The sequence below is a fragment of the Penicillium crustosum genome (genome assembly GCF_028827405.1).
Source record: "Penicillium crustosum strain IBT 35664 chromosome Unknown utg000005l_segment0_segment0, whole genome shotgun sequence".
NCBI lineage: Eukaryota > Fungi > Ascomycota > Eurotiomycetes > Eurotiales > Aspergillaceae > Penicillium > Penicillium crustosum.
In genome coordinates this window covers 2,654,755-2,677,693 of record NW_026623126.1, presented here as the reverse complement: position 1 = coordinate 2,677,693, position 22,939 = coordinate 2,654,755, and the positions used below count along the sequence as shown (strand labels likewise).

The following is a 22,939-nucleotide window of genomic DNA, read 5'->3' as shown; positions in this document are numbered from 1 at the left end:
TATATATATATATATATTTTTCACGCCATTCAACATCTAATCTTACATTGCCATATTCTATTCAGATCGTAATGATCCATTGAACAAACCTCCTCCTTCTCCCCCTCTAAAAACCAGTAAGGTATCGATGTTTAGTCGTCTCCTCCAAAACCTCCAGCTTCATCCCAACCTCAATAGCGCCCTCATTACGCGGCGCACTCAACATCCCGAAACAAGGCTTGTATTTAATCCCCTCGTCGACCCTACGGTACGAAACAAGCGTATCCCACGGCTGCTTCTTGTTCTTGAGCGCCGTAGTTGGATCGACATTAGGCACCTGGCAGCGCGCACAGCGAGCCACAATATCTAGATCAAGCGGCGACTGGATAACAGCCTTGCCATAACCAGAAGAATCACCAGAAATACCGCTCGGCTCCCGACCAGTAATGCGAACCAACTTCCACGAATCCTCACTCCATGGCGCGCCTCCGCGAACAACGATATTCGGACGGAACCGCTCGACAGTAATCGGGTCCACACCCACCTTTCCCAGACGAACATTGAGCTCTGCTAGTGAAGATTCCGACGCAATCAATACCGGGTGCACATCCGGAAAACCGGTAGTCTGGACACGGCCGAGACGACGTGGAGCGCCGTTACCCTTCAGCACGCGTGGGGTTGGGCCCTTGTAGACGAGGGCGACATCACGTTGCAGGAAGGCAGAGAAGGGGGCATTGATTTCATCGCTATACCTGTATCCGTCTGTCTCCGTGTCCCAGATGTGGGCGGGGCCCAAATTTGTATTTTCCGCTAGCCATTGCGGGGATGGATGGGAAGGGATGCGGATTGTGTGGAATTGATTGTCTTGGTCTTTGCCTTGGCCTTGGCTGGATTCATTTGCTTCGGGATTTGGGATACTCACGACCAACTCGTCGCCGTCGACACTTAGGGCGGTGCGGATGCGTGTCATATCGGGGATTTGGCGGATTGTTATGAAAGTATTTGAAGATGAGTCGATGAGCATCCAGCGGCGGTCGAGATCAAGACCATGCTTTTTTAGGAATGTTGATTGGACTTCTAGGCCACGACAAGATTTAATGGGGTACATGCGCAACGAGATGATCTCGCTGGATTGTTTCGGGCGGGGCCATATGCGGAGAAGTTTGGTTGGCGATTGGGCTGAGTTGGGCCATCCTGTGAAGCGAGTAATCAGGAGAATTGGAATTAGGATTATGAGGCCTAATATTACCGCTGATGCCATGTTGTGCGACTGAAGCATGTTTGCTACTTTGGGAAGATGTTCGGGTTATACAGTCCTGGAAGTGATAAGTCAATTTTGCCATGGGATGCCGCCTTTCATATGATGTTATGACTCCTAGTTTTGAGGTGCTTTGAGTAAGGGGATGTGGCACATTCAGTTTGTTATTAAAGTGCGTTGTTGATATGTTGTGCCTTATCCTGCTATTTTATATATGGTAGTTGCCTTAGGTCCAATAATAGAAAAACCCAGAGGTATGAATTAGACACATGGTACGTAGGAAATACCACATGCAAACACCTTGCATATATGAAACCCACAAAAACCCAAGGGAAAGGAAACTAGAAATGCAGACAAGTCCAGGAAAAGCAATCCTTGAAGCCAAATACTGGATATAAAACAAGACCAACAACATGTACCTAGGTAGGCCACCTGAAGGGGGTATATGCCTAAGATAAAGTTGACCGTGATGCGATCTGGTTATGCCGGATGCTTTTTATCAAGCCAACACGCGACCATTGCCTTAATTAGGGCAAGTGTGACGATCTGACCTTGCTCGATATTCGCATCGTCAGATGCCCCAGGGACATGGAGGAACAGAACATTGCGGTCCTGGCCCTGTAATTGGGCCAAAGACATGCTGGTGTAGAAAATGAAGTCACACAGGTAGTGGCCCGCATCTTGAGAGATCCGGAGATCCGACTCGGGAGCAAACGAACGCCACGTCTCCAGGAACTGGTTGTCGGGTTGGTAGGGCGAAGAAGAGGAGGGATCATCTGCAGCGCGCCCTGGTGTGAGTATCGGTGGCAGACCCAGCTCTTTCCATCGCTTCTCGCCGTCTACATAACCGGGGAGACCATTGACATCGGTGATTTTATAGTCATCTCGATGAGCTAAACTTTCAACGGAGTAATATTGCCGTGGAGCTGCAATGCCGATATGAATAATGAGATCGGGTCTGCGGCCACCGTGAGAGGCCGCAAACTCCTCCAGCATCAACGGAAGAGCCTCTCGAACAGTGGCGTATGCCACTTGGATCGGAGTGGGATGCACATGGAGTGAAACGCGACGTGGGTCCGAGTCGTGGCCTTTAGGTGATGGGAAAAGGAAAGATGATGGAAGGGAGGAAGCGATCAGATATGACGCATTCACAAGGTTGGTCTTGAAGGGCTAGTTACACAGTTAGTTTCGGGTCGGATACTAGCAGCATCCGAAGTGCAGATCACTTACCCCAAAGCCTGTTATTAGGACGGATATCTCATTAGGCGAGGCCGAGGGCTGTGGCGGACTGTTGCCGACTGGAGTGGAGAGTATATGTGGAGCATTAGCCCCGGAATCACCCATATTCACGGTTATTCTTGAGGTGAAGTTGAGAAGAAGATGAATTGCGAAGCGGGGAAGTGAACCCTGGAAGACACTCAGACGAATGCGGGGTCTTGGCGGGATGCAACCCATGGATCTTACTAACCTAATTCCGTTAAGCTATATATATATAGGTGACCAGTTAGGGGCTTTATATTATTTGAGGCTTATGTATGATATCTAGTAGCTAGTTAGCTAGTAGCTAGTTAGCTAGTTAGCTTGTTAGCTATTAGATGTGAAATATTTTTGTTAGTGTTACTTGTTAGGTTTTCATCTGTTCCTCCCCAAAAATGAACTTTTCTGGTGTTAGGCTACCGAGGCTTTCTTATCCTTGTACTACGGAGTACAGAGCTGGTTTCCCCTTCAATGATTCTACCGTTCAACTTGCAGGATTTGCAGGCCTCTATTATCATTGGAACGCTTATAAATTGGAAAACATCTGCATATGCAAGTGGATCCAGGTGAAATAGAAACCCCCATTCAAGAATTGCCTGTTCGGGTAAGGATCGCTTAATTTGGCTCTCGTTCTCGCATTTCAGGCTAGGTATACATCGATGTAGGCCAAGAATATTGTTGATCGAAGCTTTGACATTCTGGATGAATAGAATTGCTCGCTTAGAATTTATTGGACCTGTAACTTTCCAGCGATTGGCTTTGGCTCGGTTTGGTTCAACTGGACAGCATTTGATACCCTACGTGGGCCCCACTGGTTTGAATATCCAGTCTAAGGTCGGTTGGGGGAGAAATGGAGTTTTCCTGACTGGCCGGTGGCTCGGTAACTATTATAAATGAGTAAGTCCTCGGAGAATATCAGGTCTTGGAAATTTAGGGTGTCGCTTCTCTTGTCCCCTCTTCCCTTTTTCAGCCTTGGGTTTGACCTTGACTATGGCAGTCATCACTGAATTGCTTAATACTCCCTATGTTGTACAGAGTGTGTGTATCGCCCTAATGGCGGTGTTCATAACAAGTGTATGGGCAGATATAGCAAACGGGGTTCCACATAGGCACATTCCTTTAGTTGGAAAGACCTGGTGGGAGCTTACCAACAAAAAGGCCCGGCAACGCTTCACTCGGTCATGTCGTCAACTTATTACCGAAGGCTTTGCAAAGGTGAGCCTCAACAGAGGTCAATGACAGCATTCTCTGCCCTCAAATATGCTAATAGACCTTCGCAGGGAGTCAATGTCTTTCAGATCATCGGAGCCACAAGCCCGATAGTTGTATTGCACCCGAAGTTTGTCGATGAAATCAAGAGCAACCCAGACCTAAGTTTTGATGACTCGATCAAAAAGGCAGGCTATGAAGCTGTAAATAATTGGTGACCATGGCTAACTTGCGTATAGACATTTTTTAATGATCGCATTCCTGGATTTGGACCATTTCATAATGGTACTGCTTTGAAAGCTACTGTGGAAATCGTGCGGACCAGTTTGACACAGGCGCTCGGTATGTCTTTATATATATACCTCAGATCTCACCCAACCGACACAATTGACTTATCTTTCCCATTTACATAGGGTCCATTTCACTTCGGCTCTCAAAAGAGTCAGGTGCGATATTGAACGAACACTTGCCCCCCACCGATGGTATGCTTAAGCACCCCATTTGCATAAAATCCTCCCACTGACACTTCTGATTCTGCCAGAATGGAAGCCTTACCACATCGCGCACAAGATACCGTACATGGTCGCCCGCCTCTCCTCTTTGATATTTGTTGGAGAGACCATCTCCCACGACGATGAGTGGATTGATGTCTCCGTGAACTATGCCATCGATGCGTTTATGGCTATGCGCGATCTACGAGAATGGCCATCCATTCTTCATCCAATCGTCCACTGGTTCCTGCCCTCTGCCCAGAAGTTACGCACACACTTGGAAATGGCTCGCTCCATCGTTAGTGGCGAGATAGACAGGCGAGCGTTGATCCGCGCGGGCAGGCTCCCTGCAGATGATCCACCCCGTGAACCTGATGCTTTGGACTGGTATCGTGAAACCGCCGAAGCCCGGAATAACATGACTTTTGATCAGTCTTGCGCACAGGTTGGATTGGCACTGGCGGCTATCCATACTACGTCAAACTTGTTAACCAACGTCATATATGACCTCGCGGCGTACACGGAGTATATCCAGCCGCTACGTGATGAGATTTGTGCGGTTGCTGCTGAGGATGGAACTCTGAAGAAGACTAGTTTGCTCAAGTTGAAGTTGATGGACAGTGTGATGAAGGAATCGCAGCGTACTAACCCACTCTCCTTGAGTAAGTTACCCACGTTCTTTCGGTACTCTTTTGATATTTATTCGATTCTTTTTATTCATTTAACCCAATTTCCCCCCATTCTTTATTGAAAGAATGACTTGTTGACACTTTACAACAGCCTCCATGAACCGCCTCGCCCTTAAGCAAATTGTGCTCTCTGATGGAACTGTGATCCCTAAAGGCGCCAACATGTTCGTTTCTACGAAAATACTGGAAGATGACACTATCTACCCTAATGCTGCCAGTTATGATGGTTACCGGTTTTACAACAAACGCAAGCAGCCTGGCAACGAACACAAGCATCAGTTTGTCGCGACGACAAGTGAGCACTTCGTCTTCGGCCATGGTGTTCATGCCTGCCCGGGCCGGTTCTTCGCTGCCAGTGAAACCAAAATCATGCTCCTTCATTTGCTTCTGAAGTACGATTGGAAACTACAGAGCGGTGGTCGACCTCCAAACATTGAAAACGGGGTTGAGTCTATCACCGACCCACGAGTTCAGATTCTGTTTCGGTCCCGTAAGTCAGAGGTTGACCTAGGTTTCCTAGGAGAGTAGTGGATGGATGTAAGCAACGATCTCCCCCCTCTGTGTTCTATACATATTGGATACTCGCTACGTTTTGTGGGGTTTTGTCACCACGGCAATATGATGTGACTTACATGTTGTGGGATAAGCTGGATTTTTGTTGGACCCATTTGAATCTTATCGAGTTTGAAAAAGGTCAAGTTCAAGTATTCGAGGTAGATATAACTTGGCTCCTCGAAAGTGGAGTTGATTGGCATCTGGCCCACAGTTCTGCGGGTATACTGTGGCTATCCATTGTAAGCGAGATGAGACCTTGGTACGGAGTACGGAGTACTAAATCTGTTGAGAATGGATCTCTGAATCGGATAATTCAGAACCCAAATTTCAATGTAGAATGTTTAACAGTGCCTTAAGTCACCCATATACTCCGTAGTCTGTAGCATTCATATATACATACTCCGTATACATATCCACATATATAAAGTCGATCCCTTTTAGGGTTCACAGTATAAGATACCACGTGACTGGTAATTATACAGTCAGTACACAGTCAATATACAGTAATATTTCAACACGTGTGTTGAACGCGTCACGCGTCAGTGGAGAAAGATGAACGTGAAGCTTCTCCAACCGCAACGCCTCCACGCCTCCACCACCCCAATGGGGTTATATGGGTCTTGTTTGGCCCTGTCTCTTTGGGTAGCTCGGGCTCCAGGGCTCCAGAGATCCAGACCGCACAATGAGAAAATGTGACCGCTGATCTACGGTACTCAGGTACCCGTACCAAGGTGGTTTTCCGTTTCTTTGAACGCAACAAACTAATTCACTATGAAAGGAACCTTTACTTTTCAAGGCTTGACTACAGCTATGTGATTGGAAGTTTAAAAAAAAGAGGAAAAATGAGCTCAAGAATATCAGTGCAGACGACCATCAGCTGCACTTCTATACGCAGGCTGACCGTTCTCCGTTCTGTTCTGTACAAGCCCTTGCAGCTATGAAGTGAGCGGCTGGAGACAATGTCTTGAAGATGGAGACTCGATCTACGATACATAGGACTGAGTACTCCATACATGGTACCTGATCTCAAACACCAGCCCCCCTCATTTATCAAGTCTACAACACGGAGTACAGAGTAAGCTGTAAGCTGTACTCCGTACAGCCTATAGTTATTAATACCTACAAACCCTAGAGCTAGAAAAGCACCTTCTTTGCTCCAGGTGTCCTTACCTCCCAAGGCGGTTCGCTTCACAGTCCTGTGATTAAATTATTTGTCCACAGTGCATGCATCAAGCAAGGCCCGGATGTGTCCACAGTCATTCTATATAGGAAAGACTTGAGGAAAATCCAAACAAAAAACTCTGTAAAGAAGAGAGAGAAATGAGAGAATCAATTGAAGACTTCATACTTGAGACTGTTATAATAATACTAATTTTTTTTTAAATTCCGTAGTTAACAACGCATAAGATTTTCGCAGTGGGCCAAGTCCACTAAGTATAGGGTACCAAGTTTAGTAGGCAGTTCACCACGGGGAGCGCAGGTACCAAGTACCCCCCTCCCACTCCCGCCTCACCCTACGCCCAATCCCCCATCTTCTTCCTCTTCTTCCTTCTCTCTCTCTCTCCCTCTCTCTACCAACCCTTTCCACCATTATCGCGAGATATTTTCTCGCACTCTTTCTCCGTTTGAGGAGGAAGTTCTTTTCTTTTGTGTGTTATTTTTTTTCGGGTAATGACGAAATCCTTCATTCCCTACTACTCGAACGGGATGGAGCCGCAGATGTGATCTGGTGATCCCCGATTTCAAGTTGCCGCATTCCTCAGGAAGCACACCACGACCGAGACCTCGGTTTTTTTTTCCCTTCTATTTTCACGTTACTCCTACATCTCTTGCTCTCGTTGCACTTTTTTTCCTTCCTTTTTCTGCCCTTCACGATTCACGACATTGACGCGACGCTGCGCGCTTCGACTCGAATTCGCGCCGTACTCATCTTCTCTCAACTCCCACCCCCGACACGTCCTCGAGTTCTTCCTAGAAGTCGCATTGACCCACATTCTGCGGTTCGCAAGACTGCAAGATTGCCAGTATGGCTCAACGTCAACTTTCGCGCACTCTTCCCAAGAACTTCACGTTCTCTCTCGGCGACAACGAACCCAAGACTCCCGAGCGCCCTCGCACCACTATGAATGTACCCCCGCCACCTCGTCACTCAATATCTAGTGGCCGTCTACCTAGAGTTCGGGCTCGCGCTGGTACTAATGTCTGCGCTCGCATGGACATGGACATGTTCCAATTCCACGGCTCCGATGTTCCACTGCCTTCGATTGAAGTGCCCCAATCGACTGAATTAGAGGCGCCTTCATTCCGTGATTTCGCCAATGATGAGGGATATCTCGCGCCTCCTCGCACGCGAATGGATTTTAAGACGCCACCTGCGCAGATCCGCGGCACACCTTTTGATTCCTGCGACACGGGTAACCCGTGGCCATCGTGGGATCAGACACCTGGCCCAAACAGCATCAAGCGCCCAGACTCAGTCTGTTCGACCTTGTCAAATTCTTCAATTGAATCCATTGAAACTTTCGCATCGCGACCATCTGTAGGAAGTTTCACCAGTGTCGAGAGCGATTTGTTTGACTCATACTTCCCCTTGGAGATGTCTAAAGAACCTGAGATCGAGTCGCCTTCGCGACCTCAGAAACAGTCGGCAAATATCAAAGTGTCCAAGAAGTCCTGGACTCGTGAGATGGATACCCACTTGTGGAATACCTATCAAATTTACCTCCAGGATCCTACTATGACCCCATTCAAAATGACACCTGGCAGCATCCCCCCTCTAGGAGTCACATCGCGTGTTGCGAGACGCGCCAAGAAGACATGGTCTCAAAAGAGCAGTCGTATTATTGAATCTGTCTCGATGAAGTCTGTTGAACCCATTGAAATTTCTACACCCAAGGCTATGGACGAAGGGTCGCAGCCAGCCTGGCCCAAGTCTGACTCCAAGACCCGACGACGCCTCAAAATGTTATGTCGACGCAAATTTTCAATTTCTCCCCACTATCAGCGGATCATGCAGTCTCGCACTCCCGAGCCTGTCGCGGAGATGTTCGGCCCTCCTACGGATACCCGCGTCAAAGACTTCGCTGATAATTCGGCCTACACTACTCGTGACCTCGGCGTTTCTCTTGTCACACCATCCGAACCGACTCGGCTTTCTCAAGTTACACAAGACTTGCCGCAGACGACGGATTGGTTTAACAACCCAGTGTCTGCTCATGTCGAGCCACCAGTGGCCAAGACTCCCAGTCAGCATCTTCGTGTGGAATCTGCTCCTAGCATACCTCGTCTGGGATCTCCGTTCGTGTACAGCACATGGGGGCCCGGTGGATCAAATCGCCAGGTTCATGATCCCACTGCCCGACGTGGGACCGTTCATGTTCCGGGCTACCGTGCCCGACGGAACACGTACTTCGACCAGTCTTTGCCTGGTACTGACGATGTCTTCGCGAGCGTATCCAGGGAACAGAAGAATCCTTCCGACCAAGAAGTTGAACGTCGCTTGGAGGACTATGTTCGTGAAAACAAATTCCAAGACATGGGCCATGGTCGGGTCCGCATTCGTAACCGTGGAGCTACCACTAGCGCTGTCAATCCTAGAGATATGGACCAACTCTTTTCTCCACCCTCGTCCCTCAACTCAGGCCCAATTGAACCCGAAGAGACGACACCCATCCCGAAACCCCCTATGAACCCATTATTGGACCTTGGCGAAAACATTAAACGACTTGGCTCACCCTTCCGGATCGAAGGAGGACACAAGCGTCGCGAAGCCCCGAAGCGAGTCCTCAGACAAGCACCTGCACTGTCTGACCCATTCTCGAGCGGTGGTCCTTCTTATGTCAGACCTGATGACAGTACTTCTCCCATGCAGGTTTCTCCGGCTCAAGTACATGATAAAGCACCGGATACTTTGCCATACAATGCTTCAGAGGACGGCCTTTCTGATGCTGAGCGCATCCGCCGGCAAATATTGAATATGCCTTTCACACGCAATTAAGTTGCAACCGTTTTTGCTGTCGAATTCCTAAGTATCCGTTTCATCGTGGCGTCGATTTCTGCGAGATTTTATCCCCTTTGCATTATGACTTGAACGAGATACCGACATGGCCCTGGTACGGCCCTTGCATTTCCAGCCTTTTTTTTTACGACAGCAACACCATCCACGACTGTAACGATACGTTTGAGATGTTTTCCTCACGCTCAACCTTCAACATCACAATACTGAAACCCCAACGACAAAAAAACAAAAAACAAAAACAAAGTGATGGGTCTTTCCACTTTCCATTTGGTCGAAATCCGCACACAGTACATCGATATCTGGCTGTTGGTTACCTGCCTACGAACATTGACCTCGTTGGTCTTGTATCAACAACCACCTTGTGTGTGTGGTTCTGGCCCATTTTACTCGGTGAAACCAGCACAGTTTCATCATTCATTCACTCACCACACCATTTCCTTTTCTTCCAACGGGGTTTCACCTCGAAAAAAAAACCCAAATACACCCAAAAAAGTTGAAAACAACCCGAAACCCCATATCTGCTGTCACCAATCAGCAACCATTCGCTATTTTTTGCGACCCACGCTCCTTACATATTCTCTTTTATCTTCTTTTCCCAGACCTTGTCTAGTCGTTCATCCCCTGGATCTCCTACATGTGACAACACACCTTTCCCACAATGTCCCCCTGGAGATGCTACCCGACTTGATAATGGTCGTCTTTCGAATTACCCATCACACATGGAAACGACTCCCTGTCTCTATGTTGACCCTCGTCAGTCAACGTAGATGGCAATGCACCCCCCAAAAAGCGAATGTGCAACGATACATATGCAAGTACATAGACGAACTGAAACGAAACGAACGCGCATGAATATTGCAGTTGACCAACGACATCCCTATACGCAAGCGAGGTGTTTGGTTTTCTTTTGCCAGCGATCCCCATTTCTTCTTAATTTGCATGCATGATCTCAATCTTGAAGCTCATTTCCCCGGATATTTCTCCTTCTCGATTGGTGATCCACGATTTACCCCATGCTTCCGATTCTCCATTTGATTCAGCTCGCGGTCCATGATTCCCCTTGTGGCGAGCCTTATTGGGTTTGCATCCGGATAATCGCGTGTCTTTTTTTCTCCGGTCTTTTTTCCTGCCTCTTCTGCGTCTCATGGCGTATGGATGTCTATCTTTTTTCTTCAGAGCCTTTATTGCTGGATCTTTGTGATCTTCCTCTGGAGCTTGTGAGAGTTTGGCCGTTTTATCTATTTTTCTTCTGATTTATCTTTCCGCGTGGGTTGATCTTTTAGAGCAATGGCTTTGTTTGATCGATTTGCTCCCGCCAATTGAATTATCACCTTTACCTTTTTTATCCCTTTTTTTCGGTTGTAGGCCATCAATTGCTGGTGACTTCGTACCTGGATTCTGGAGCAGATCCCCTCAGTTCTCACATTGATCATTCTCAATGTGCACTTTGCAGGCATCATTGGCAGTAGATAGATCCCTATACTCTGTCCTGGAACACATGCTACGTGAGGAAGAGGAGCACAAGATACTTGGACGGTCAATGAATAATAGCCGGCTTTAGTGTGATGAAGAATGAATATTAGATATTATCTACAGATCAGACAGGCATATTAACAAACTCTAGTAAACCAGAATGAAAATAAGAAGCAACAGGTAACATGAGAATAAAATGGGGGTATAAGTTATAAAGATATCTGCAATGAGGCAATTCAACACAACAAAGAAGCGGGCTAAAAAAATAATCACTTCTCCAATTTCTTCTTCCGCTCCGCAAGGAGAACCTCAATCTTCCGAATCTGAAGAGCAAGACCCTTCTTCTCAGCATTGGCAAGGAGCCACTCCTCCATGCCGCGACGAACATGCCGCATGGAATGCAAGACAGGCAGAATAGGCGCGGAGGACATACCCGCATCGACTCCGTTCTCGCGCTCAATGCGTTGCCAGCGCTCAGCGCCAGGGTTCAGCAAGAGATCGAAGACACCAGCCCAGAGTTCACGGTCCCAGTATCGTTTCAGGGACTCGCGGATGCGATAGGTGCGGGATGATGGGTTGCCGTCGCTACCATCGATGGCAGTTGATTCGACGTATTTGCCAAATAGCAGGACGTGGATCACGCCGGCAATACCGTACAGATCGATATGGTGGGTCCAGGGGCGCATCTCACGGATCTCGTTGCACTCGTGCGTACCGGTTTCCCAGTCGGCGATGAATTGCACGGCTGGCGAGAAGGCGTGCATGTCGATGCTGCGGCCGAAGTCAATCAGAGCTAGGCCCCTTTTTTGCCAGCCATGGGAGCCGCTTGGGGAGTAGTGGATACTTTCGCGAGGATCAAAGCCGGTTTCATCGGCCCCGAGGTCGAGCAGGGAGAGGGCCTTGGAGGGTGGTTCGTTGTGATTGTGGTCGTCTAGGCGGACGAGGCAGTTGTCGGCTTTGATATCGCCGTGGAGGACACCGTTGGCGTGGAGTGCTTCCACAGTGCGGAACAGCTCGACAGAGAAGAACATTGCAAGGACTTCCTCGAGACCGCCTTCAGAGGTATGGTTAGAGTTAATAGCTTCATTGCGGACGATGTTGACGAGGTCGAGTATGGTGCCTTGTCCTCGATAGTCCTCCACTAGGAAACTTTCACGCTGATGGACATGCAGTTCGTGTGCGCGAACAATGCTATCAGTGGCGCGACAATACTCCGTAGATTGTCGTAAGCGGTTATACGCTGTGCGAATCATGTAAAACTCCCACGCGCTTGATGGTCCATTTTCGACCTTGACGGCTTCAAAGGGGAATCGGGGAGTCTGATAAGCGTTCGACTTTCTCAGTTGGGAAGTTTTGCCGTTAGGGCATGTGCTATCGTCAGAGTCGGAGTCGTAGGATTCAAGACTGTCGACACTCTCGGCGAGATAGACGGGGGCATATGCACCAGCTCCTAGCTCACGCCTGATAATGTAGCTTCGTTCCGCTCCTGGGAATTCGAGGATAGGTGTGTCAAATGCATCATCCCCGCCACTCTTTGATCGCCTGGTGTTAGTTTTGACGAATTTCTGGATCATCGAAGCATAGTTGCTATCTTCAACATGACCGTGATAACCCGTGTATGTTGCAAGTGGCTTTTCCAGGGAATTGAGAATCGTGTTGCGAATGCCCTTGTCAGTCGGATTGCACTGTGCATCCCTAATTATTGGCTCCCTTCTCCGAAGTATGGGTGCGAGGGCCTTGAAGGCCATGGGACTGAATGGTACATCGACCGTAGACCCAACAGTATGATCTCCTTGGTACGGTGTGTTTGTTCCCAGTGGACTGGAAAGCAGAAGGTTACCGGCCGGTGATCGAGGTTTTGAAGGCGTTTTCGCGTTATAAATGCTGTTTCGAGCGGCCGTCAAAGAAGGAATGGATTCCGTTCGCTCCACGATAGGTGTCATAAAGGGAAGGCGGTTTTGGGCCATGATCGCAGGGTCACGGTAGGTCCCCCATGGAGGAGCATAATCCTCGGGCATTTCTGGTATGAATCCTTTTCTCTCCGGTGTTCCATGTGTCGAGCTACCTTCCGCCCCATCGCTGACGACAGAATGTGAAGTGACTTCCGAATTTGCAATATCTGGAATATCACGATCTGGGTTGAACTCTGTCCAATCGCTGCCATCGCCATCGACGCTCCCAGCTCGTGTGGTGTTAGCATAGTCGGTGTCATCGTAGGATTTGTGGAACGTTTGGGTCTCCTCGTCTCCAAAGTCGCTTGAAGCCGCTGATATGTGCCCTGTCCCTGTACTATCCCCAGCACTGGCGCAGTCGTCATCTTCATAATCGCTACCGCAGAAGCTATCTGCGTCTTCTTCAGTCTCGGCTTTCAATGGCTGATTGAAAATGCTATAGATCTCATCTGTCGCTGCACGAGTGTGCATGGTCATTGTCGGCTCCCGAGTACTCTTTCGTCGGACCTTTTTGTTATTGGACGGGGAGTCAAACTTCATTTTGACTGCACAGGTGTAAGCTTAACCTGCCCAAAGAATAAAAATCTGCTGCTACCCACCTGTTTGTGTTTGTGTTATTTCCCCTTTGATCTTGGTGCGACTCGCTTTGCCAGATTTGCCTCCATGGCCATCGTCTTGATATGGAGATTGAGCGTGACTAGCTGCGGTGAGATTTTGACCTAAATGCTCTGGCAATTCCTCTGGCAAATGAGATTTCCCTAGTAGGGACTCAGTACTGCCTGCGTTCCCAGATATTTGTTGCAAGGGGTCTTTTTGTTGCCGCCAATTCTTGTCCATCCAACCACGCTTGATAGCCCTGAGCTCTTCAAAGCTCATCTCATGCGCAGGGTTGGTGCGGTCAGGGTATACAGATTCCAGGTCGACAAATACACGTTCGCGCCGGCCGGTCCGCGGGTTAATCGCTTCCCTTACGTGATGTTCGGGTACTTCTTTGGGTGGAATTGGTTGTTTGGAGGGAATATCTGGATTGGACTGAATACATAATAAAACACCATAGGTTCATGCCAGCAATTAGTCCTGTGATCGTAAATATGTGGAGGTCTGAAGAGGGAAAGGGCATCCTGGAATAGGAACTCACCTCATCCCGGAAGATGGCCATCTTTTGTGTTGGCGCTGCTTTCTTCCCAACCTTCAATGTTTCTCCTGCCCATGGTTTTGCCTCCACTTCGTTCTCCTTCTTGCGGTCCCGAATCGACCCAATGCTTTCCCATCCCTTTGTCGATCCACCAGTTGCAGGGCCCGGCGCAGCAGAGTCAGCATCCGAGAAAATAGCCATCTTAGGCTTTCCAGACTTGGTTTTTGCGGTACTGCCCGTCTGAGGCGGGATCCGTGAAGCTTGTGGGTCAGCAGAGGCATCTGATGTTGCGAACGGGTTCATCTTGGCGGCCAGCGCGGGACGGACTTTTGGCAAAGCAGGCGACGAGGGCCCGGTATCTTGCGGACGCTGGTCGTATCGTAACTGAAACTCGCTGTACTTCCGTGCCAACCTCTCGACTGGTCGCGCCTCACGGTCCATGCCGAGCCTGTATACCTCATCGGCTTGTGACCACCGACCAGCACCCTCTAGCCACCCGGCGAATTCCTCATAGAAAAGAGCCAGACTTTCGCCGATTTGATGGCGCGCAAGGAATGCGAAGGTTTCGCGTGGGGCATCTGAGAAGAGTCGAACATAATGAAGCCATAGTCGTAGATACCGAGGGTCATTCCTGTAGTGTGACGATGAAAGGAATGATTTGGTTGCCCGTTCCAATAAGGGAAGAAGGCCAGATTCTGCGGTCGCTTGTGCGGACGGATACGCGTTCAGGGTCCATTTGACATAACGGTCATAAACATCGAGCGGATCGTCCGATTCTCCTATCGACTGCAATTCACTTTCAAATTCTTGGCGTATAGCATCGTTGATGGTCCTGGTGCCATTTGGTGATGGGGAGGGAATCTTATCGCTATTGCTGCCGGCTGAAAATATCCGGGCGAGTTCTCTAGCTGATCGGCCACCGGGGAGTGATTGGACGTTTTCCTTTTGTGCTTCGATGATATCGAAATCGACCAAGTCATCAGAGGCTGCCATGTTAGCGACAACGACAGATGAGATGAGATCACACAGATCCCAGATTCTGTCGAGGACCAAAAGTTCAAATAGGGCAAGTAATTACTCTGGCGGGGCTGCAAGGAGATTCTTTGGTTATCGATAAACATCACATGACTGTTGCCCGGGAGACAGTCACGTGGCTCTTACTTCTTCCTTGGGTTCCTTGCGTTATACTCTCATTGACAGCATCAGAGGATAGAATACTCAAGTTATAAACTATTCCACAAGCTCAATTTGATTTTATGACCACATACTTCATCCGTATTTCGGTCATTTTGAGTCTTCACAGTGTGTAAGATCCTATCTTGATCCTCGAGGCTTGGCAATATCAACTTCTTCGGGTCTTCGATCAGGGTACCCACTCAGCTCAAGAGGCTCTACACACTTTGAGTGCCATGTGTTGCCAAGATTCTGAGTCGCCAGCGTGCGAAGACTCTGGGTCAAAGGTCAACCATAAACGAAATCTCAGCAATGGAACATCTGAGCTCTCGCCACCGAGACGATCCAAACGACAGAAATCCACTACGAATTTGAAAGAACTCTCTTCTCCAGAAACCTCAGAGTCAGAGGTCAAACAATCTACTCCTGTAGTGAAAAAAGAGACTGACGACAAACCTCTGGTTGATACTGCCAAGGAGAAAAAAAAGACGGCTCCAGTTAAAAAGGCCCCAGTTAAGAAGGAGTCCAAGGAAGACGTCAAACCTAAAAAGGCGAGAAAGTCTAAGAAAGACCAAGAACTTGAGAGTATGCCTTTGGCGCCGCGGACTAAGGGTCTGCGTATGTTCGTCGGCGCTCACGTTAGTGCTGCAAAAGGTCAGTGTTCTCGGCACCCCATCGTCTGAATTCGATAATAACTCAATGCTTATCGAGCAGGTGTCTTTAATTCCGTACATAATAGTGAGAACATTGGGTAAGTTTGAGGGTCCTTCAAGTACATCCAAGTTTGAAATTGGGTCTAACCTTACAATTAGAGGAAATGCATTCGCCTTGTTCTTGAAGTCACAGCGCAAATGGGAAAATCCAACTCTCCAGGACGACCATCGCGATCAATTCCGTAAACTTTGTGCAGAAAAGGGTTATGATGCAGCCAAGTGAATAACCCCCCCTGTCTGATTGAACCCGAATGGATCACTGACATCTACTGCCCAGACACGTTCTCCCTCATGGCTCATATCTTGTCAATCTGGCACAAGATGATGAAGCCAAATCCAAGCAAGCATACACCTCCTTTCTGGATGATCTCCGCCGGTGCGAGGCACTTGGCATTACACTTTACAACTTCCAGTGAGTCGACTCTCTGCCAACCATCTCAGCCCATACTAACCCCTCTAAGCCCCGGAAGTACAAATCAGACACCCCTTCCCGAAGCACTTGCCCGCCTGGCAGAGATGTTAGTCCAGGCCATCACCGAAACGACGACCGTAGTTCCCGTCCTGGAAACAATGTGCGGCCATGGCAACTCAATTGGGGGCGCGCTGTCCGAATTCCGCGACCTGCTAGCTCTAATCCCGAAAGAGCACCACTCCCGTATCGGCATCTGCGTCGACACATGCCACAGCTTCGCAGCCGGCTACGATTTGACATCACCGGCCGGATTCAAAGCCTTCCTCGCCGAATTCGACGAGCTAATCGGAATTCAATTCCTCCGAGCGCTTCATCTCAATGACTCAAAAGCACCGCGCGGAAGCAAACGCGACCTCCATGCTAATATCGGCACGGGATTCCTAGGTCTGCGCGCGTTCCACAATGTTATGAACGAGCCACGGTTTGAGGGGCTACCTATGGTCCTTGAGACACCTATTGACCGTGTCCCGGGACAGAATGCAGCCACTGGAGACGATGCAGCCGAGGGCAGTGATAGCGACTCTGGGAAGAAGAAACAACCAAAGAAGGGACCCAAGAGACCTGCTGGTGCGGGTGCAGCTGCTGTTCCCGACCCGGGTGTATGGGCGGGCGAGATTAAACTACTTGAGTCGCTAATTGGTATGGACCCCGAGGGCGAAGAGTTCCGGGCTCTTGAGGCTCGCCTTTCAGAGGAGGGTCGTGCGGAGCGCGAGAAACACCAGGATCAGTATGAGCGTAAGCTCGAGGCGGACGAGAAAAAGAAAGCCAAGGGACTGGGAAAAGCCAAAGGACAGAAGAGTCTTAAGGACATGATGAAGGGTGGTGCTACGAAGGAGTAGACGTGTATTTTTTTTTCTTGAGCTCAGAGTAAAAGTTTGGCAGTACAATGAAAAATACTTGCTAGGTTTCTGTGTACTTTCTCTATGTCATTTTTCAGACTAAATAATAATAAAGAACCAAATCATAACAACAATTCAAAAGGTCTCGAAATATAAATCAGCAAAGATGATACGTTTATATAGGTGTTGAAAGTAGGAAATTCAATTGATGGTATCAGTTAAGCCAAAGCCAAAATCCAAACAACCCCCCTTCATGCTCACAGAAATAGAAAATCGTGTTCTGGCCAATCCAGAGTTCGACCAAATCATATCTGTGAAGAGTAGAGTTGCGATTCTAAGAGCCACACTAGGTTCTCTTCAAGTAGGTCACAGACCCTCCAACATCAAAGAGAGTATAGGCGACGTAAAAAGTATCACATGGATGTGCAATATAGGTAAAAGAAGATAAGAGAGGAGTAGTTAAGAATGAGTGAAAATGCTAGTGCTGAGTGAAATTTTGGCTCCGAACGGGCGAAACAGACGAGCTCGAATGCACGCCCGGCGATGCTTCACGATCAGGGGCATGTAAGTGAGGGAACCCTGCCTCGGCCATTGTAGTGATAGTCGCAGGTGCTGATTTAAGAGGAGAAGGCTGGCCATCATCTTCCAGAATGATAGAAGTCGAGATTGAGAGACCGCGCCTGGCACCACTAGAGCGCACTCGGAATGAGCGCCGTTGGTCACCGGCTGATGATGATGATGATGATTGGTAATCATCGTTGATGTAACCACCCGGTGCAGGGCTAATGATGCTAGAGTCTTGATGGGCAACTCGGCGATAACCTCCCGGATCGCCACTGCTATGCTCACCTTCGTCGGTGTCAGATGCAGGACTCGACTCGCGACTTGATGAATCATCTTCCGGTAGCTCGCTGCGCATACCTGAAATCTTCATGTAGTTGTAGGCTGCAATGCTGCTGATGGTGACGACCAAACCGGTCACATTAACCGCTGTGAGCTTATCATGGAAGATAATACCTGCGGCACTAATTGTGACTACTTCCTTGAAGATACCGCAGATACTCAATGTGACAACCGAGGAACGCTTTAGAAGTGCAAATTCAGAGGAAATCATGCAGAATGCAAGTACCCCAGGGAAAATCAGAAGGAACGAGCCAAATAGGCTCCCATGTTTGCTGGCGAGCGCGAGGTATCCTTGGTAAATCTCATGAGGACCCTCGATAGATAGCGCGATGGTGATAAGGGAAAGGAACATGATGGGAGTCAGGAGAAAGAGAGTTGAGAATGGATTTGAAGTAGCCGGGTGGCGAAGTAAGAGAATCTGTGTCAGACCCCATCGGAAGCCCGAGAAGAACGCAGACGCAATGACGAGTGCGAAGCCAAGCGCATTGAAAGCTGTCTCTCCAGCGACCATCATCACGACACCTACTGTCATTGTGGCAATGATGATGATTAATTTTGTCGAAGGTGACTCGAGACGGAAAAGGAAGGCGAATAACAGGACGAAGGCAAGTGCAGATGATTTGCACATGGTTAAAAAAGTAAGGGAGATGAACTTCAAGGACATATTCCCGAGACCAACATCAAGCGAGGTTGCTGCACCACACGGAACGAGGCGAGTGAAGTAGAATAATTTGGTCATGATGGGCTGTGGTTCCTCAGGGCCATCGATGGGAGATGTAGTTGCAGACCCTGTCGGTTGTCGCGGACGAAGCGATGGGAAGATCCAGAGTATTATAACAGAGAGAGAGAATTGGACAGCCATGTGTAAGCTCGTGGTGAAAAGAGGGAAAGGAAAGACGATATCGTTCTCGGAGAACATCCATTTGTTGTACTGCAAACACGACAATTGTCAGTACATTTCTCGACTTTTCAATACGGCTTGCAAATAACCACTTACTATTGAAATGGACAGCGAGAAGAAATACCACAGCAGGATTAGCCCACCGTTGATTAGTAGCTTCTTGACAACGTTTCTGTCCGACAGAATCTCGCGAATAGAACCCTGGCCCTTGACATCTGCGATTCGAGCATCCAACTTGCGGCGCTGCTTTCGCCGTCGACGTCGCTGACGCTTTTGATGTGATGTGAGTCCGGTTTCCTCGTCATATTGGTCATCATCCGAACTCATCGGGTCTAACTCCAGAGTCTCTGCGGCGGATAAAACATCGGACGCATCAGTGTCATCTTCGGCGGTCAAAGGTTCTTGTTCTTCGCGTTTATTGTTCCCTCCGTCTCCATGCGACCGGAGTGTGTCATCTCTGCGCTCTGTCGAAATTGGTTGTGAGGCTCGCCCTGTCCCGGTAAGCATGGAGCTTCGCCGACGGTGATGGGCGCCGGCGGAGAGCCCCATCCTAATGACTGGGACAGTTACGAGGTAGAAAGTAAAAGAGCGGAAGTGAGATGTATCTCCATTAACGTGGATGGAACCAGTTCGTCACACAACAGTGCACGAGGGCAAAAGCCTCGGGGGGAAAGTTGACAGGGGAATATGCTGACAAAGAAATAAAGAGGGGATCCGGTTGATAAGGGAAAACCCCCTTTGGACGTGTCAAGAAATTGAAAGATCAGAAACCAAAAGAAATGAAATGAAAAAAAGGGATGAAAATGAGAGTAAAGGGTCAAATTGTAGTCCAAAGGGAATTTCAAATGGCAAAAATTGAGGAATTGAAGGGCGGTGATGCTCATTTTCCTCTTCACCTCTCTTCTCCTTCCTCACCTTTTTCCCTTCACACCCCCTTCTCATTGGTTACACATTTTATATCGAGTCTCCACTGTCCGGTCGATCCGGGGTCAAGGGAAATAATGTGGGATATCTGGATACTAGGATATTTAATATTTCAATATTTCAATATTTCCCCGATATTTGAACTGGGTCGAGCGGTTTGACACGCCTGAGAGATCTTCTCTGATTTTGATTCTGATTGGTGGACTGGAACCTCCGGCCTTGACTTGGAGTTGTATACGAAAGCCCAACTCCATTGATCATTTTACTTACCTCGGCCTCATATTTGACACAGCTTGTTAACAGAAAAGGCCAGATATTCATTAGTCTCAATATGAGTCTATTGGTGAAACGACAATCTGTCTCTGGCCGAACTCGTCAAGGTTATTTCCCATGAAGAAGAAGCCCTATACCCACCCGGCATAGCCATGACCTCAGATCTAACCATTATCATCATCATGTCGTGGTGTCTCCCATGAGTTCCGGGAATAATATATGTCGGAGGATGCGGATGACAAGTGACAACGGGAGGCATTGCGTCTACCTCGTTGCTTGCAATTTTTCTTTCTTCTTCTCCTTCATCATCTTCTTCCCTGGCTCGATGCTGCAAAATAGCATTTGACCTTCATCAAAAGTTTCACCGGTTTTCTTTAACTACTTTACTGGCCTTGCCATCATGAGTGAGCCTGCGTACAATGCCATTGAGGACTACGGCCTGATCGGGGACATGCACACATGTGCCCTGATCAGCAAGGCCGGTAGTTTGGATTACATGTGCTGGCCAGTCTTTGACTCTCCTACCGTTTTCTGTCGCCTGCTAGACGAGAAGAAAGGAGGGTTCTTCTCCGTGAAGCCCTACAAGACGGTGGTAGATGCCCACAGCAAGCAGCGGTATCTTCCGTACTCGAACCTGCTTGAAACCAGGTGGACCAACGAGGATGGCGTTGCGACATTGCTGGACTACTTCCCTGTCACACCTAAAAAGGGTGCGCAGTCATCCCGGTTGCTGTCAGGATACTGTCCTTGCAATGAACCGGGCACCAATCGCTTCAAGTCTGGACTGCAGCACTCGGGCCTGATCAGAAAGTTGGAGTGTAGCCGTGGCTCCATGGAATTGCAAGTGCAGCTTTTCCCAGCTTTTAATTATGCACGAGAATCGCACAACACCCGCGCAAAGCTGGAAAACGACATGTCCAAGCACCGGCTGCAGACCGTCCACTTTGAGAGTGAGACAGAGCGGCTGCAACTGGAGATCTTTGCCGATTCACGGGAGCCAGATAAGATTGGTTACCCCTCGGCATCTTTGAAACTGGAAGAAAGAGATGGCCTCCGTGGCCGCGGGTTTGTAGCCTGGATCCGTCTGTCGGAGGGTCAGACCATTCATCTGGTGTTGCACAGCCCTGAGAAGGCTGTTCCCAGCTCGGCCACTATGGCTGCCTACCTCTTGAAAATGGAGGAGGAGACTTCTGACTATTGGACTGATTGGACACGCAAGTGTGCCTTCCGCGGTCATTACCGAGAGACAGTCGAACGCAGTCTCCTCATTCTGAAGCTGTTGACCTACAAACCGACGGGTGCAATTATCGCGGCGCCCACCTTCTCGCTTCCCGAAAATGTGGGAGGCGCCAGGAACTGGGATTACCGGTACTCCTGGGTGCGTGACACAGCCTTCACGCTGTATGTCTTTCTCAAAATGGGATACAGCCAAGAAGCGGAAGCGTATGTCAACTTCATCTTCGAGCGCGTCTTCCCGCATGCTTCCCAAGACCTTGATCCCAACAGCAAAAAGCCTTTCTTGCCACTGATGTTCACTATTCGGGGCGAGTATGACATTCCAGAGGTGGAACTGGACCACCTCGAAGGGTACAAAAGCAGCAAGCCTGTTCGTATTGGCAATGCTGCCGTCTTCCACACGCAGTTGGACATCTACGGTGAATTGTTGGACAGTATCTATCTGTACAACAAGCACGGCAACCCCATCACCTATGACCAATGGAACTCTATCCGCCGTATGATCAACTACGTCGTCGGTGTTCGGAACCAGAAGGATATGTCCATTTGGGAATCGCGCGGCCAGATCCAAAACTTTATCTATTCGAAGATCATGATGTGGGTGGCCCTGGATCGCGGAATCCGCCTTGCAGAGAAACGTGCTAGCCTGCCATGCCCCGATCGCTTTGACTGGATCAGGGTCCGTGACGACATGTACGATGAAATCATGACCAAGGGGTACAACGAAGAGCGTGGCCATTTCTGTCAGAGCTATGAGAGCCCCGAGGTCCTAGATGCATCTATTCTGATTGCACCTTTGGTCTTCTTCGTTGCACCCAATGATCCACGATTCATCAGCACGTTGAGGAGGATTTTGGAAAGCCCCGAGAAGGAGGGTTTGTCCAGCGCTAAGATGGTGTTCAGATATGACCACCAGAAGGCCAACGATGGTAGGCATCTCTTGTGGTCTTTAATATTGGGTTATCAAACTCTAGAACAATTGCTGATGCCCCCGTTACACAGGTATGACAGGAGGCGAGGGTGCCTTCATCATGGTAACCTTCTGGCTTGTCGAAGCCATGGCTCGTGTAAGTTTTATGGAACCCACAAAAATGAACGAACTATGCTAACCAAGGCCGAAATTGAAAATTAAGGCTGCCAAATATGATGTGCCTATTCCAAATATCTGGAAACTCGCACTTTCACACTTTGATAACATCCTGTCCTACGCGAATCACCTAGGAATGTTTTCTGAAGAAGTGGCCATTTCTGGTGAGCAGATGGGCAACTCCCCACAGGCTTTCAGTCACCTGGCCTGTATCAGTGCTGCAATTAATCTGGGAAGAATTGGGCGAGTTGGTGACTAGAAGTCATGTCTCGCTCAATCGGTGACAGCTAACTATAGACTGATTATGACACTTTGTTTTTGGAAAAAAAAAAAGATTGTTCGATGCAATTCTATAATTTTTTGTTTACAGTTAGAAAACAGAATACAAATTTGTTTCTTTTT

General features: G+C 48.7%; 8 protein-coding genes across 8 annotated transcripts; 4 read left to right on the top strand and 4 right to left on the bottom strand.

Moving 5' to 3' along the window:
* Positions 1–106: 106 nt before the first annotated feature.
* On the bottom strand, positions 107–1,258 carry N7487_011703 (MOSC domain-containing protein; the record flags this gene model as incomplete). The annotated part of the gene is made up of 1 exon (XM_056879433.1): positions 107–1,258. One exon carries the CDS (start codon positions 1,256–1,258, stop codon positions 107–109), a length of 1,152 nt encoding a protein of 383 aa, XP_056724752.1.
* Positions 1,259–1,717: 459 nt separating this feature from the next.
* On the bottom strand, positions 1,718–2,581 carry N7487_011702 (putative pyroglutamyl peptidase type I; the record flags this gene model as incomplete). Its single annotated transcript, XM_056879432.1, has 2 exons — positions 1,718–2,407; positions 2,468–2,581. The coding sequence occupies 2 exons, from the start codon at positions 2,579–2,581 to the stop codon at positions 1,718–1,720; spliced, it is 804 nt and encodes a 267-aa protein (XP_056724751.1).
* Positions 2,582–3,484: 903 nt separating this feature from the next.
* Positions 3,485–5,411, top strand: N7487_011701 (cytochrome P450; the record flags this gene model as incomplete). Its single annotated transcript, XM_056879431.1, has 6 exons — positions 3,485–3,709; positions 3,775–3,906; positions 3,943–4,045; positions 4,117–4,185; positions 4,245–4,856; positions 4,975–5,411. The coding sequence occupies 6 exons, from the start codon at positions 3,485–3,487 to the stop codon at positions 5,409–5,411; spliced, it is 1,578 nt and encodes a 525-aa protein (XP_056724750.1).
* A 2,053-nt stretch (positions 5,412–7,464) lies between these two features.
* N7487_011700 (uncharacterized protein) lies at positions 7,465–9,435 on the top strand (the record flags this gene model as incomplete). Its single annotated transcript, XM_056879430.1, has 1 exon — positions 7,465–9,435. The coding sequence occupies one exon, from the start codon at positions 7,465–7,467 to the stop codon at positions 9,433–9,435; it is 1,971 nt and encodes a 656-aa protein (XP_056724749.1).
* Positions 9,436–11,198: 1,763 nt separating this feature from the next.
* On the bottom strand, positions 11,199–15,009 carry N7487_011699 (putative checkpoint protein kinase (SldA); the record flags this gene model as incomplete). The annotated part of the gene is made up of 3 exons (XM_056879429.1): positions 11,199–13,426; positions 13,481–13,913; positions 14,020–15,009. 3 exons carry the CDS (start codon positions 15,007–15,009, stop codon positions 11,199–11,201), a joined length of 3,651 nt encoding a protein of 1,216 aa, XP_056724748.1.
* Positions 15,010–15,425: 416 nt separating this feature from the next.
* Positions 15,426–17,213, top strand: N7487_011698 (DNA-(apurinic or apyrimidinic site) lyase APN1; the record flags this gene model as incomplete). Its single annotated transcript, XM_056879428.1, has 5 exons — positions 15,426–15,843; positions 15,904–15,940; positions 16,002–16,121; positions 16,180–16,314; positions 16,364–17,213. The coding sequence occupies 5 exons, from the start codon at positions 15,426–15,428 to the stop codon at positions 17,211–17,213; spliced, it is 1,560 nt and encodes a 519-aa protein (XP_056724747.1).
* Positions 17,214–17,691: 478 nt separating this feature from the next.
* On the bottom strand, positions 17,692–19,566 carry N7487_011697 (putative nucleotide-sugar transporter; the record flags this gene model as incomplete). Its single annotated transcript, XM_056879427.1, has 2 exons — positions 17,692–19,047; positions 19,114–19,566. 2 exons carry the CDS (start codon positions 19,564–19,566, stop codon positions 17,692–17,694), a joined length of 1,809 nt encoding a protein of 602 aa, XP_056724746.1.
* A 1,048-nt stretch (positions 19,567–20,614) lies between these two features.
* Positions 20,615–22,796, top strand: N7487_011696 (glycoside hydrolase family 15 protein; the record flags this gene model as incomplete). Its single annotated transcript, XM_056879426.1, has 3 exons — positions 20,615–22,379; positions 22,453–22,517; positions 22,584–22,796. The coding sequence occupies 3 exons, from the start codon at positions 20,615–20,617 to the stop codon at positions 22,794–22,796; spliced, it is 2,043 nt and encodes a 680-aa protein (XP_056724745.1).
* Between the last annotated feature and the right edge of the window lie 143 nt (positions 22,797–22,939).